The sequence below is a fragment of the Scomber scombrus genome, chromosome 11, assembly GCF_963691925.1.
Source record: "Scomber scombrus chromosome 11, fScoSco1.1, whole genome shotgun sequence".
Taxonomy (NCBI): Eukaryota; Metazoa; Chordata; class Actinopteri; order Scombriformes; family Scombridae; genus Scomber; species Scomber scombrus.
This window is the reverse complement of record NC_084980.1, coordinates 29,866,365-29,881,961: the sequence shown is the minus strand read 5'-3', so window position 1 is coordinate 29,881,961 and position 15,597 is coordinate 29,866,365. Positions and strand designations below refer to the sequence as shown.

General features: G+C 37.7%; 1 protein-coding gene across 1 annotated transcript; it reads right to left on the bottom strand.

The window, feature by feature from the left end:
- Window positions 1-309: 309 nt before the first annotated feature.
- LOC133991158 (uncharacterized) lies at window positions 310-11,387 on the bottom strand. The gene is made up of 5 exons (XM_062429630.1): window positions 11,345-11,387; window positions 10,929-11,252; window positions 2,799-2,840; window positions 1,076-1,378; window positions 310-964 (listed from the first exon to the last, which is right to left on the bottom strand). The coding sequence occupies exons 1-5, from the start codon at window positions 11,385-11,387 to the stop codon at window positions 750-752; spliced, it is 927 nt and encodes a 308-aa protein (XP_062285614.1). The 3' UTR covers window positions 310-749.
- Window positions 11,388-15,597: the final 4,210 nt, after the last annotated feature.

Sequence of the window (15,597 nt, the reverse complement as noted above, 5' to 3'; positions counted from 1 at the left end):
TCCTGTATTTTTTGGTTGTATTCTAATTAAGAGACTGATAAATAATTATATATGGTCATTATAGCATCGCTAAAACAACAAATCTAATGGTGGCCTAAGACGTTTGAACAGTACTGTAGATCAGACTGAAAACTGCAAGGAAGGAAAAGTGACAGTTAAATTCATTTTGAGAAGAGAGAAAAATAGCAAGAAAAATACTCTTATAATACCCGACAGTGTTTATTTTCATCAATTTTATTTCTTTATTTTTATAATTTTCTGTACTATGTGAATCTCGAAGTAAAATCAGTTTGTCAATAATATTTCGGTATCAGATAAAGTTTCAAAACAACAAGAAATCTTAACAAAATATCCCAAGAAGACATTTATGTCAGTTTGAGTGATAGTTTGAATAAAAAAAGATATCATTACATCAAATAATAAAAACATCAACAACAGAAAACTTCAAACAGTATAGTAAAAACCAAAGTGCAACATCAGGATAAAAACAACAACATGAAAATATGCGAAATCATGTTCATGATGATGGTTTATGACACCCAAACTCAACAATGTCTTTTCTAGTTTTACATTTCTTTTGGTCAGCAGGTTGTGTCTATACAGTCAATACTTGTTAACAGGTTGAATTCATTGTCACTGATTTGAAAGAAAAAGCTAATGAGCTCCTCAGATTCTTCAGGATCAGCTGTCGACTTTATCTTCAGGATTTAACAGTTGTCAGTGAGAAGTTAAAGCTGGAGGACAGTTAGTCAGTCAGCATGTGTGCAGTTGGTGGACGGTCCCTTGTTTCTGAGGATCATCAGCAGAGAGAGTCCACAGCAGTACACCAGACTCTTCACTATCAGCACTGTGTACAGCACACAGAGCAGCAGCACCTGGTACTGAGACGGGACAGGAACTGGTTGAGCTGGTTGAGCTGGTTGAGCTGGTGGAGTTGGTTTTGGTAGAATAAAAGTAGAAAACTCTGGGAAAAAAGTGAAAAACAAATGTCAGCGCTCTGCTCCTCTGCTCTCTCTGACAGTGTCTTCAGAGGAAGCTGAATCAATGCTGAACACAGTCACCAAGCCTTCATTACCTGTTTGGGCCTCCACTGTGCCCCCCTCGTGCTTGACGTAGCAGCGGTATATATATGCGCTGTTCTCTTGCTGATGGAGCAGCAGGATGGAGGCGCTGCGTCCCGGCTCTCTGAGCTCCAGCTGCTCAAACTCAGCAGGGGTCAGAACCTCCAGTGAGCCGTTCTTCTTCTGTCTTTTCCAGGAGAACTGGACCAAAGGAGGAGACATGGCTGAGGCCAGACACAGCAGGGAGCTCTTCCCCTCCAGGTGGGCTCTGGATGCTGCTGGGTACACGCTCACCACGGGCTTCACTACCTGCTCATCTGAAGTTTGACAGCAGCAACAAGCAGCACAGACACACATTCACACAGTCAACAGCAGCTTACAGCACTGCACTGCATTCAGTCTGATCCTGGAAACTACATGATCACTAAACTACTCATCAATACACCACAAACATCATCTACTGGACACTGGGTCAATAATCATATCAGACTAAAGCATCATGGAAGCTCATCATATGTCATATAGAAAGATTCAAACACAATGTACCACTCTTTATCAATATTTAACAACATTAATTACTAATATAATAAAATGTTTAAAACTGAACATATATCATGACATAACAGCCTCATATAAAATACATTTGTTCATGATTATAATGTTTTATACCAAATATATTTACCACCATATTGATTATTAAGTTTAAAGAGAATCAATATATCAATTATTTCATTTATTTCATAAAACAGTTTTAGGTTTTATATAAAACACAATCACCACAACATGTAGAGATATGTCAAATATAATATAATGTAACATAATATAATATGATGACATTTGTCTTTGTTAAATTAAAACTATAGTTTTATAACTTGGTTAAAATATGTTATATTAATATTACATTTATAAATGATTATAGTGTTTTATATGAAGTATATTTACCACCATATACTTTACTCTAATCAGACACAATACATCAATACTTTAACTACTTTTTAAATAGTTTCAGCTTTTATATAAAACACAATTACAACATGTTCACATATATCAGATAAAATATAACATATGATATATTTTGTTATGTAAATTTTTATTTTCAAAAATATTTTAACATTATTTGACATCACGTTTGTTTCATTTATATTAAATGTGAATTAAGGTACAATTATACATTTTATATATAAATTATATTTATCGTAATAACATATTAATCTCTTTTTACCTTCATGCATTAATATACTTTCTACTAATAAACATATTTATCATCATAAAAACACAATTATCATGAGATACATTTTACCATTTAATAAATATATACTGTATATTTCACACACAATATATTTATGACTATTTGCTTCTAAAATGACATTTAGGAACATTTATTAAATGATGTTTCACATCATATATCATCTTGTTTTTAACAAACAGGAGCTGCTGCTGAATGACTGAGATGATTAAATCCTGTTTATTTGTAACATTACTGATATCAGACTTTTTGGCTGGAAACAAACTTTGATGTGATGCATAAATAAAGAATAACTTGTGGTGTGCAGTGAGATTTGAAGCTCTTTTCAGGAGTTATTGATTAGTTTTATGTAAGAACGGCTGCAGAAAGAATTCTCTACTAAATATGAAAAAACTAACATGTAAAGCCTGAAGCAGCAGAAACTAAAACTACAAACACATTTTCAACTTGTTCAATAAAACAACTGAAGGAAAATGAAAGTTTAGACTTACCTACAAACAGTTTAGTGCCAGAGCCAAAGATGAAGTACCACTCTCCTCCTGACACAGTGAAAAAGACTCGTACAAAAACCTCTCTGCTGCTGAATTTGTCAGCTGAGGTGAAAGAATCCAAATTATGAAGCAGTTTCATATTTCATCTCCATGATGTGTTTCTCTAATGTTCATATCAACATGACTGTCTCTTCTTTTGTTGTATTTTTCTTTATTTCCGCCTTTTTAAAGAGAGAGGCTGGATCCTGCTACATTTCTAATCAGTCCAACACATGACACATGTTGAGTGTTTACATAAAAGACTCATCGACCACTGGGGGCAGCAAACTCACCTCCTCACTGTTATGAATGAATGAATGAATGAATGAAATTCATTTACAGCACCTCTCTGAGTCCTAGTGTTTTTCTCCTTCCTCTTGTGAGTGTTTCTGTGTTTGTTTGTCTGGAGCTGGGCAGAGGTGGAGCCTCCACCTGCACACCTGGGGGGTATTCCAGAAAGCGGGTTATGTGAAAACTCAGAGTAAGTTAACCCTGAGATGAGGGAAACTCCGTGTTATCCGTTCCAGAAAGAGAGGTAACTGAAACTCTGAGTCAGTCACCATGGTAACTAGAACTCTGAGTCAGTCACCATGGTAACTGACTCTGTGAACATAACATGCTCGCTGGCAGGTTTTCTGTAAGAAACCCGGAGTTTCTACCTTTCTCCTCCAGCCTGCCAGACAGCAAGCTGCCAGACATGGGTTGTCCGTTTCTTCGCAATCCGATAGATATCGAGGCAGAATTATTTTCCCAATGCCTTATGTCGGGAGATGTACTCAGGGCTCAATTGGATGTGCTTTCATTCCGAGATGAATATCTGTTAGAACGGTATCACTGTTCATTACACTCAATCCTTTCTTAACATTGTCCGGCCATATCTGCCTTCTTGTTAATCTAATTTTTAGGAAGTATCTTATTTAATATTCATGTACACATCTTCACATGTTAGTCTTATAATCAATGACTCCAATATGTATTATATGTAAAATTGTGTTAAATAAAAGTGTTAAAATAGTGTAAAATGTTAATCTACTAAGCAGGATATTAGATGAGAGGACATATGTGTAAAGCAGCTTTCTGTTTGAGGTTTAAATTACTACATGTTGAAGTAGCCACTGAATTAATATTTACTTTGTTTAATAGCCTACGTCAACTATGAATAAAATCAAAGCGAGGTACAATCACAGCCCAGCAAAATGTGCCTTACTTTTCTGAATTATGTTTTTTTATTTCATTTTTAGCTGCTTCCAAATACGTTACACCACTTTTTCACCTGTATGCTACAGTTTTAAGTGAGGTAAGTTAAGTCAGTGGAGTAGTGCATTAAAACTGAAACATGGACTCGGGCAGCAATTTTCTCCCATGCCGCTTCTCTCTCGCGTCTGCAGCGGTGTTACTTTTTGTGAAATATATGATCATATTCGCCACAGGCCTGCAGGGGGAGCTCCAGTTACAGGGAGGTGACGTAACTCGAGCTTTTTTTTCTCAGTAGTTGCCATGGTGAATCAAGGTATCGGGGCTCCATTGATGATGGCTTTGTATAGTGGTCGCGCACGCGCTAAACTCAAGGTTAACATACTCAGAGTTGATTTACCTAATTCAGATCAGCTGTTCTGGAACCGGATACTCAGAGTTTCCCATCTCAGAGTAAGTCAACTCAGAGTTCTGGGTTAGACTCAGAGTTTGTTGAACCTCCTACCTGGAATACCCCCCTGCTGTCCATCAACTCATCAAGCCACCTGCACTTCATCTTCTCATCAGCTCCTTGTTAAAAGCCAGGTCCTTCTTTGCAGTGCTCATTGTTGCAGTATTACACCATGAACACTGAAGAGTGGTGAAAAGCGGCCTGCGGCAAGTTGCCATGCAATCCCTATGTAAACTCACCGCACATGGCGGTGAAGTTTGGTCTAAAAAAAGTTGAGAATGGTTGAACTTTTTGCAGCAAGAGAAAACTTGCAGCCGATCAATGCACTAAGTTGTCTGACGTATTCTAGTATGTTTCAATAAATGTTTTCCCGCCCCAAACACATTTAACAATGGACGATAAACTTATTGTGACTATTTCTGCACATCACATACTGTTAGATAACGTATCATTTAGAGATGCAGAAACAGAAGCTGTATCGACAGAGATCTCCAGTCTGCTCACTGAGTTTTGAACTGAGATTTTATATCTGCATGTGGAAAAGTATTTGGATAATTTTGCTTCAAGTTGAATACCCATCTTACACACAAGTGATGAAATGCTGCTTATGTTGGGCACAAAGGTGACATCATGACCACTCCCCGTCTGTGACGCAGCGCCTTTTAATTTCTTATCAAGGATATTATTTAGAAGAATTCCTTTTGTGTTCTTTTGCCTTAATAATGAGAAAAAAATATACACAAAAAAGGTCAGATCGGGAACCCATATATGCATAATGTCTCCTTGTTGCATTTAGTGTGCTTGAAATACCCAGGGTTTGGCTAATGTTATGCCTTTTAAAAATCATTGATTTCCCTGGTTTATTTTTGGGAAAAATATTAATCCCCAGTGTCCATACACACCAGTGCCTCTGTGTTTTTCTTGGACGTCTCGGCATACAGGACAGCGCATATGGCCAAGACCTCTGCTGCACCAAAGTGTGTGACCTCGCCAACTGCATCACCCCCAGTCCTCCAATCAGGCAAGCTCGACCGATCCACTGTCAACAAAAGTCGCTGCTCTCAGCCGTGCTTCACCACGGTGCCTGGAAGCACCAAACTACCATCCAATCGTTCACTGCGTTCTCACACTGCTCCTCTCCCTAACACACTCATTGTCGGGGATTTAATTGTGAGGAATGTCAGGAGAAGATCCGCAGTGACCTGCTGTTTCCTGGGCTCAAGGGTAGCAGACATCCTTGAAGCGATCCCCGGTCTCTTGGTCAAACATTCCTACGTACGGAATGTAATCGTTCATACAGGTTGTAATAATCTTCCTGACCAGAGGTTTGAAATTTTGAAGCAGGACTTTAGCAGGTTTCTTGACTTTCTTAAATCTCTGGCAAACATATTTTTGCGTCTGGCCCCACGCCTCCTTTCAAGAGAGGCATTGGTCGTTTTAGCAGGACCCTCAGCCTTCACACCTGGTTGCAGTCGGCCTGTGCAGCGTATAACACTGTTTTTATTGACAATTTTAACCTGTTTTGGAATCGTGCATCCTTCCTTAGAAATGATGGCATCCACCCCAACGCTCTGGGTGCACACATTTTAACGGACAACCTATTTTATACAGTTTTAAACACTAACTCAAAGTGACTATCCACTAACACACGCTCAAACTCAGACAGACGGGCCACATCCGGTCCCCAATCTCAAGCCTGTTTCTACGTCCCATTACCGTTACCTTACCCACCTGTGTGCTCTCAAGCTCCCCCTGTTGTCCAGGAGTCTCCAGTCCCCTCTCATAATGGTCTCTCTTTGAAAACCTCCTTCATTCCGGTGATAATCAACAACAGACCTCACAGACGTCACAATGTATGCAAAACAAATGTTTTGACCCGGGGAGCAAATGCTGCAAATCTTCATCCCCTAAAATTCTGTGGTAATACAGAATATACACCGATCAGACATAACATTATAACCACTGACAGGTGAAGTGAATAACACAATCATCATGGCACCTGTTATTTGGTGGGATATATTAGGCAGCAAGTTGAACATGTTATCCTCAAAGTTGATGTGTTGGAAGCAGGAAAAATGGGCAAGCATAAGGATTTGAGCGAGTTTGACAAGGGCCAAATTGTGATGGCTAGACGACTGGGTCAGAGCATCTCCAAAACTGCAGCTCTTGTCTGCAGTAGTCAGTATCTATCAAAAGTGATGGGCGACAGGGTCATGGGCGGCCAAGGCTCATTGATGCACGTGGGGAGTGAAGGCTGGTCCATGTGGTCCGATCCAACAGACGAGCTACTGTTGCTCAAATTTCTGAAGGAGTTGATGCTGGTTCAGATAGAAAAGGTGTCCAAATATACAGTGGAGCACAACGAGTTTGAGGTGTTGACTTGGCCTCCAAATTTCCCAGATCTCAATACAATGGAGCATCTGTGGGATGTGATGGACAAACAAGTCAGATCCATGGCGGCCCCACCTCGCAACTTACAGGACTTAAAGGATCTGCCACAGCACACCTTCAGGGGTGTAGTGGAGTCCATGCCTCGACAGGTCAGGTCTGTTTTGGCGGCAAAAGGGGGACCAACACAATATTAGGCAGGTGGTCATAATGTTATGCCTGATCGGTGTAAATCCATATCTCCTGTTAGTTGTGCTCTACCTTTATCCTTAATGATTTTATCTCATCCAATAACTTCGATTTTTTTCTTGGCTTACAAACATGGTTTACAAATGATGATTTAAGTGCCTTTTCTAAACTATGTCCTCCCAACTATACTCAACTCTCCCAGGCTTAATGGGGGGAGGTGGGCTGGCAACACTTAAACTGTGTCTTCATTGCAGTGGATAAACCTCCTAGCTTAGAGGTTCTGATGTTTAAGATCAAACTTGATTTCCCAGTGTGCTGTATTATTATCTATTGCCCCCCAAAGCCTAATAATTGTTTTTTTTAAATTTGAATTTTCAGATTTTATTTCTTCCAGTGTTCTTAATTATGACCACATTTTATTGGTTGGTGACTTTAACATTCATGTTGACCTTCCTGGTAATCATTTGGCATCTGAATTTTTAAATATGTGTGAATCTTTTTCAATTAAAACAGCATGTGTCATCCCCTACACATGAACGGGGCCACACCCTTGATTTGGTTTTTACCATGGGCTTAGATTTGAACACTCTACTCCTTAGGGATTTTATTTCTGATGATAAAATGGTTTTATTTGATATTAACTGCTCTTCTGCTGGCCCGTTTTTATGTAAAAATAAATAAAAATATCAATAGAAAATAATTTATTAGATAAAAATTTAAATTAAAAATTATTATTATTATTTCAGTACTCATGATAGTTTCAGTTAGTGCAATAATGTAAACGATGTGGTTGACCAGTTTAATACTATATGCCTTAAAACGTTGGACCAAGTAGCCCCTATGAAAGCTAGGCCATGTCGTCCCTCTGACCCGAGTCCCTGGATAAATGACCATATTCAATCAATCAATCAATCAATCAATCAATCAATCTTTATTTGTATAGCGCCAAATCACAACAAAGTCATCTCAAGGCAATTCACACATAGAGCAGGTCTAAACCTTACTCGTCAGTATTAAGATTCAAGATTCAAGAACTTTATTTGCCTTTTGTGCACATTTGTTCAGAGAGTCAAGTTAAAAAGACACACAAGAAGGACACCTAAATCTATAGAACATATACTTCTCTAGAAATAAAAAAAAAAGTGCAAAAAACCCTATATAAAGGGAAAGTGAGAGCATTTTAAGTTGCACAAAACCCTATATAGAAGTGTAGATTGAAATTTTAAGTTGCACAGGTATATTGCACAGGCCCAGGAGACAATATAATATGATATGATATTCTATGAGGTAGGTCAGGACATCAGTTTATTTTGTTTTGGCCAAGAGTCTCACTGTGGCGGGGAAGAAGCTCTTAAAAAAGCGTGTTCTGTTTGTGGTAATGCTGTCCGCTTGTCTGTGTCTGAGGTTGTAAGTGCAGTTTTTGTGTGGAGCAGGGAGTGAGCTGGATGTAGTGTGTCTCTGGTGATTCTCTCTGCTCTTTTTTGACAGCGCTGTAAATTGTGTCCATGGAGGGGAGTTCAGTTCTGGTAACCCTCTCTGCAGTCTTTATGACTCTTTGCAGAGCCTTCCTCTCTGTCTGTGTGGTGTTTCCATACCAGACAGTGATGCCCGTGGTGAAGATGCTCTCTATCAGTCCTTTGTAGACCTGGGTGAGAGGGCAACAGTGCAGACCAGCTTTTCTGAGCAGCCTGATGAAGTACAGTCTCTGCTTGGCTTTTTGCACTGTGGCGGCAGTGTTCTAAGTCCAGCTCAGATCTGATGTTACTTGTAGTACCAGGAATCTGTAACAATCAGCCCTCTCCACCTCAGTCCCTTGATGATGAGGGGCTGCAGGGGGGGTGGATTTTTTTCTGAAGTCCATTATTATGTCTCTTGTCTTGTCTGTGTTGAGGCTTAGGTCGTTCACCCCTTCACTCTGTTAAATTCTCACTTCAACTATTTCTTTGCATTTAGACTTGCTAGTAAAATAAACCACTTCATACACTCTCAGACTGATTTCTGTGTTGTTGTGTCTGCATTGTGGGTTCAAGTATTCATCATCTGTTGTGACAGCACCTTTCACACATAGAATGCAGCTCAAAGTGTTTCACAATTCAGCAGCAAGTTTAATACAAAGGTTAAAAGCATACACCGACACAAGGGGGAAAGAATAAGAACAATGAGTGTTACTGTTTATGAGAAACCACTTACACGTAAGAGAAGAAGGTGCAAATAAAAGAAGTAATTCAATAAAAGTCAAAAATCAAAAAATCAAAAAGATTTAAACAGACAACTTTGACAGCGTATTAGGGTCATTGTAGGATAAAAATTGATGGAGTCGGGGAGAGGGGTAATATTCCAAGACACAACTTCTGAGAATAAAGTCAAAAATCTTCATAATAACTAACAAACTAAACATCATGTACATTCACTGAATGAAGATTATTAAAGTAACATTCATATTTCTCCCTAGAAATTTGATCAAAAAACATTTTAATGACAAAATGATTTTATAATATTGTATTTTCACTGAGAATAAAAGGATTGGCAGCCATGTTTGTGTTTGAGCAGACAGAAACTTGACAGTCAGGTGACGTTGACGCAGGTCAATAGAAATGAATCGGCCAAAAAAAGATCTCATAATCTTAGAGTCGTTATTGTGAAACTAAGAAGTTTTGTGCTGTGGACCAACGTAGCTGTTACACATCTTGATGTCAGACTGGTTGTAATAAAACAATGTAGGTTTTCCTACAATTAGCTGGATCCCAGAACCCACGAAAAGAACCACTGCACTGCAGCATCATTCACAGCAAGCAGCAGCGTCTGTGACGTTGATCCAAACATGACAGTTTCTTTTCACAAATTTAGGATTTTACAGTCTCTGAGATTATCTGAGGCTTTTTCTTGTAAATTGACGACTTTCATCTCAGAAGTAACTGTACAAGTTTGTTCTCGTAATAAACGTAATACACTGTTGCAGACGGCTGCTAGTTAATGGCTAGATTTAAGTTTTGAGTTATAATATAATAATATATATGTAACATTCAAGGGAAATAAATTACTAAAAAAAAAAAAACAGTCTAAAAGTCTACAGCCATGCTAGCAGCTCTGCGAGGCTGAACTGTAGCACAGTTATGATATTAGCTAACATTAGCATGTTAATATACTGATGCTAAGCAGGTTTATAATTGTCACCATTACAGTTTATAATGCTGATATTAGCTAATTAGCCGTAAACACAAAGTACTTGAAGAAGTGACCAAATGAAGACACAAGATAAAAGGTGCACAGTGAAAACATTTCATCTGAAGGAGAACATGAACGTCAAACCATTACGCTGCAACGTGCTCGTGTCAGTGATTTACATAAGTGATATTTTATTATGAAATCTGCTGACAGATGTGTAGCAGGTCCAGCCTCAGCTCAAAGAAGACACATTTTATCTTCATCTCACACTTTAAACTCTGTCATCTCAAATTAAATATCTATTTATTATTTTGTCCATTTTTGTTCTTCAATCAAATGTTAATAAAGTTTGACTTTTTATCTCTTCATTATTTGTCTCTTTTATCTGTGTTATATGTGTTTGTTTGTGTTCATCTTGTTGTATCATTGTGCTTCTGTGTTGCTCCTTTGTCCTCACTGTGTGGAACAACAGGAAACCTGCTGAAATACCTGATCAATAATATCAATTCAATATGATGTTGAAATCTAAGTCCTGACACCAGCAGACAAACATTTTGTCCTCAGTTTGTTTGTGACTCTGGCTGAGATGGAGGTGAAATATGTGAACCTGGGCTGTGGTTTACTGCTCTCTTCCTGTCACTAACACTGTTTGACAGCTGGAGGTTTTTGTACAGGCTGCAGGGATCATTTCTCACTGTGGGAACCTTTTATCTCACACCAGCAGTAGTAGGTGGCTGAATGCGAGAGTTGAACTGTCTGGATCCGCAACTCACAGCCGTTCTGTTTGTTTACAGCTGAGAAATCATCTTCCTGAGGGTGATTGTAACGTTTATATAATTTACCATTCGTCCTGTCAATACGAAGAATTAATTTGAATGTTTCTTTGTCTTTCTTCTGTAACCAGAATACATTTGGGTATTTATCGCCACACTGGTCAGTTCCTCCACAGCTGAAGGAGACTGTTTGACCAGCTCTCCTGGTCAATGTTAAATCATCCTGAATCAGCTGTGCTGCCATGGCAACCAGCGCTGTAGAGAAACAGACACACAGATGAAGGTCAGTGTGACAGTGTTTGTTAACGGTTGAGTTTGTGGGCTCCTGATTGGCTGGAAACACTCACCTGGACACAGACAGCACAGAGCAGCAGCTGGGAGGAAAAGCATTTTGTGCAGTGGTGTTTCCTCTGGTGAACCTGGGGAGAAGTGGCGCTCTGATGCAGCTGAGGCCAAACAAGGACGAGCTGTGAGATCAGACGAGGGCCACGTGGTTTCTAACAGGTCCTCAAACCTCCCATCAGCCCCTGTTGTGTACAGATAAGGCTGCTGTTTGACAATAGACCTTTTAATAAAATACTTTTTGATTTGTACTTGAAAAGGAGACTTTATACTGTTAACCTTGAAGTTCCTCTCCACTTAAAACATGTTTTTATTCTCAGTACTCTCAGTCTAACTGTGTTTAACAGTTTGGAGTCAATCCTGGTCCAGAATGTAATTTCAATTTGTAACTTGAAGCGGAGGTATTTTAACTTTTTTGTGTGGAAAAAACTACATTAGACACACATTATTAGTCAAAGCAGAATGTTATTTTTATCTTGAAGGGATCTTTAAGGGCAGCTCTGTTCTGTGCTGCTGCTCCAGTGTATCAGACGGGTCAAATGCAGAGGACAGATTTCATTTCAATATATGTGAGTGCTGAGAAATGACAATAAAGAAATCTTAATCTCATTTTAAGGAACATTTCAGGGAGATTATGTAAACTCCACACAGAGAAACCGTGATGGGCCAGCCGGTCTGACACCAGCAGCTTCTTTCTGTGAGGTGACAGTGTGAAGCTGTAACCACTGCAGCAACGTGCGTCCGTGGGATTTATTTTATTATTTACACCTGTGCTCTTTCTAATGTGACACGTTAAAATGTTTTCTGTGAAAAAGACCAACAGGTTAAGACGCTCACCACAAAACTGTAACATCCACATTTTGATTCCAGCTCTCATCCGTCTCTCTCTGCCCTGTTTCCTGTTTCTCTGCACTTTCAACCGTCAAACAAAGAGAAAAAAAGACAAAAAAGAAGCCGTAAAAGAATAAAAAGGCCTATCAATTATCGGTCTATTGTCTTTTTGTTGCAGTCTGAATCTTTGAGCTGCAGTTCATTTTTAACTTCCTTTGACACAAAACAGCTTTTGTAAATTTATAATAATATTATTCTAAATGTTGGACTTGGTTTAACCAGAATCAATAATAAGAATCAGTTTTATTGCCGAGTATGTTTGCACATGCAAGGAATTTGTCTCATTGTTATTTATATAAAAGAGTCAAAAATATATAGTAACGTAATATAAAAATATAATATAATAAAAAATCAGAAAGAAAGTAGTTGAATAATAATTATAATAATAATAAGAAATTATTTCTTAATTAGATCTTTCTTAAAAGAATATTAAATAATAATACCAGAAACAAAACCAGATAAAAGTCTCTTTAAGAAGCTCCATGATCAGCTGGGATATATTTAATGTTATTTTAATAAATGTTTGTTCTGCTACCAAGCTTTTCTATCATCTGAACAGTTCTCACACCATATTTGTAACTCTGAACAGTTTGATCTTTCCCCATGAAAGACCCTCAAAAGTCCTAATGGTATCTTTATATGTTGTCATAGAAGAAAGACAAGAAGTTTGTAATCTTATCAGCAGACAACATCTATTTACAGTCTTAAATGGGCGTCACGGCTATAAGTGAGGCTTACATTACGGTTGTGTGATGGATTTATAACAGACATGGTGATTTCATGGTGACAGACTGCCTCCCTGTGGTCAGTCAGAGGAATCACAAAGGGATCCAGACGATGCCATCAGTGGTTACCATGGCAACGTGATTTTTCCTTCTGATTCCGCTGATTTCCTCTGTCAGCACCACAGTGACATCTAGTGGATAAAATGACTTAATACTGATCTTAAAAGAAAGAAACTGTTAGTCATCTTTTAAGACATTGCAGGGCTGTAAAATTCCTTTAAATCCATGCAGACAATTTTTTTTCTATAAAAGGAATTTATTATATTGATATAACATAATTGTCTGTATGTTAAAGCAGAAGTCAGGTGTCCATATGAACAGTGAAAGAGGTTTTCCTCTCTGTAATCATTCCTCCTGTTATGGGTCAACTCTCAGTTTTAGTTTTCACATGATATATACATACACATATATATATATATATATATATATATATATATATATATATATATATATATATATATATATATATATATATATATACTCTTTATGCACATTTGGAGACATGAAACCTAAACTTTGAAGAGACTAGTAGTAGTAGAAGCAATGTGTGGTTGCAGCCACCAGAGGGCAGCAGTGTAAAGGTTTAAGCGGAGCCGTTAATAGAGAGAGTTCAGACATCTCTACAGTAGGCTTCATGTTGTCACCATAAGGTTTGATGGTTCTGAGTGAAATTAAACGAGGTGGACATGCCTAAATAAAGCGCTTGTTTTCTCCAGTGACAGGCTCATAAATGTCATTAACATTGGCTCACAACATGGAAAGGATCCCTACAGAAGTACCTCCATGTTCACTGTCATTAAAAGTATTTTTTAACTACGATCAACAAAGCCAGCCTTTTGCCTCAACACACTTAAGGGCAAACTCATTTTAACTTTATTATCTCCTTTGGGTATAAATACAACTTTCCTTGAACATTCCTTCAAAGGCATATTAGTTAACCTATATAAACATCTCTGTTATGTATATAAACACTGCCTCAATGCTTCTTTTGCACTAACGTTCCTGTCCTTTGAAGCTTTATTGACATTAGTCAGCAACAATCCTATCTCTCTTTCTGCATTCGATATGTAGGAAATCATATAAATAACACACGCATAAGCATAAACAACAAACTGTACATCTAAATTTGCCTTCCAATATTTCAATAGTGGCTTGCTATACTGATTACCCAAACTTCATTAACCTGCCTCTTAACAATATATGTATAAACTAAACTAAGCTAAACGTTTACATGCAGCCTCAAGAGACACTTGACTAATCCCTAAACTTTGAAACAAAGCTTCGATAGCTATTGTTCTCATCTGACTGAGGCTTTTTGATTTTTGCCATAATCTCTGCCGCATTCTATCTTTTCATATGATTTGAATCTTTCTGACCCAGTTTACCACATGTTCATGCTGCACAATTATCTGTCTTATCTACTGACACTGGCATTTGTTTTTGCTATCTTTATCTGTTTTGGTGCACCAAATAAATAACCTGACCCTAACCTTATGTGCACATACAAAGTGTTCTTTAACGCCTACTCTCAATGTTTGATAAGACCCCAGGTATGAGGTATGAAATCTTCTCTGTGCAGCTTTAATTATTATTATTGTTACTATCAATCACAATTTCAACCATTTTTATCTTTATCAGTGTAAACTTCATTGAGTAATTTATTAGTGAACACAGTACAGACTGTGGGAGCTGAGCAGACTGCAGGAGTTTGAATGTCTCCCTTTATTTAATTATGTCAGTTTCTCAGCTCTGAGTTTAGGATTTGAGCTGCTTCTCTCACAGATTAATAACACAAATTAAAACTGAGGCAGGGAGCACTGAGTTCATACTGAAGTTCCTGGAACGATTCTTTAAGCAGAGTGGATGGTTGTAACCGTCATTGTGTTATTAAAGTGAAAAACCACAGTGAACAGTGTGGAGGCTGCTGAGCAGAAACCCACATGGCCCGTCTGCTGCAGGAAAGGAAGTGCTGATTCGCTGTCAACAGTCTTAATAACCACAGAGAACAGATTCACACCTGCAGCTGTACACTCATCAACTTCCCTCCCTCTCATTTGTTATTTATGTCTTTTCTCTTGTTGTCTGTTAACCTTTCTGGTGGAAATATTTACTTTCTACTCTACTACATTAGACTTTATTTTAAAATATACTTATAATTTATAATAAATATCGTATCAAAATCAATATAGAGACACAACTTTTGAAAAAAAATGAAACCAAATAACATGAAACAAAAACACTGTGTTGTGACAGTTTATTGAGTATATCACAGTTATGAATTAAAAGGACAAATATAACTTTTCAGAATTAATTAAACACAAAACAATAAACACAATAAAGGTTTTAAAAATACTAAAAACTAAGTAATATATCCTACAATACAAATCAAAGTTTATAGTGAGAAACAAAACAAACCAAAGCTAAAAAAAAGTAACTGTTAAGATTTTATTTGTAAATATAAATGAGTATATATGTATTTATATATTTAGCACAACTGTATCTAACTTGTGCATAAAGAGAGAAAATGTAAAAACAAGCACAACACGTCATAAGTGACATTTATGAAGACTGCTTTCAGTGAT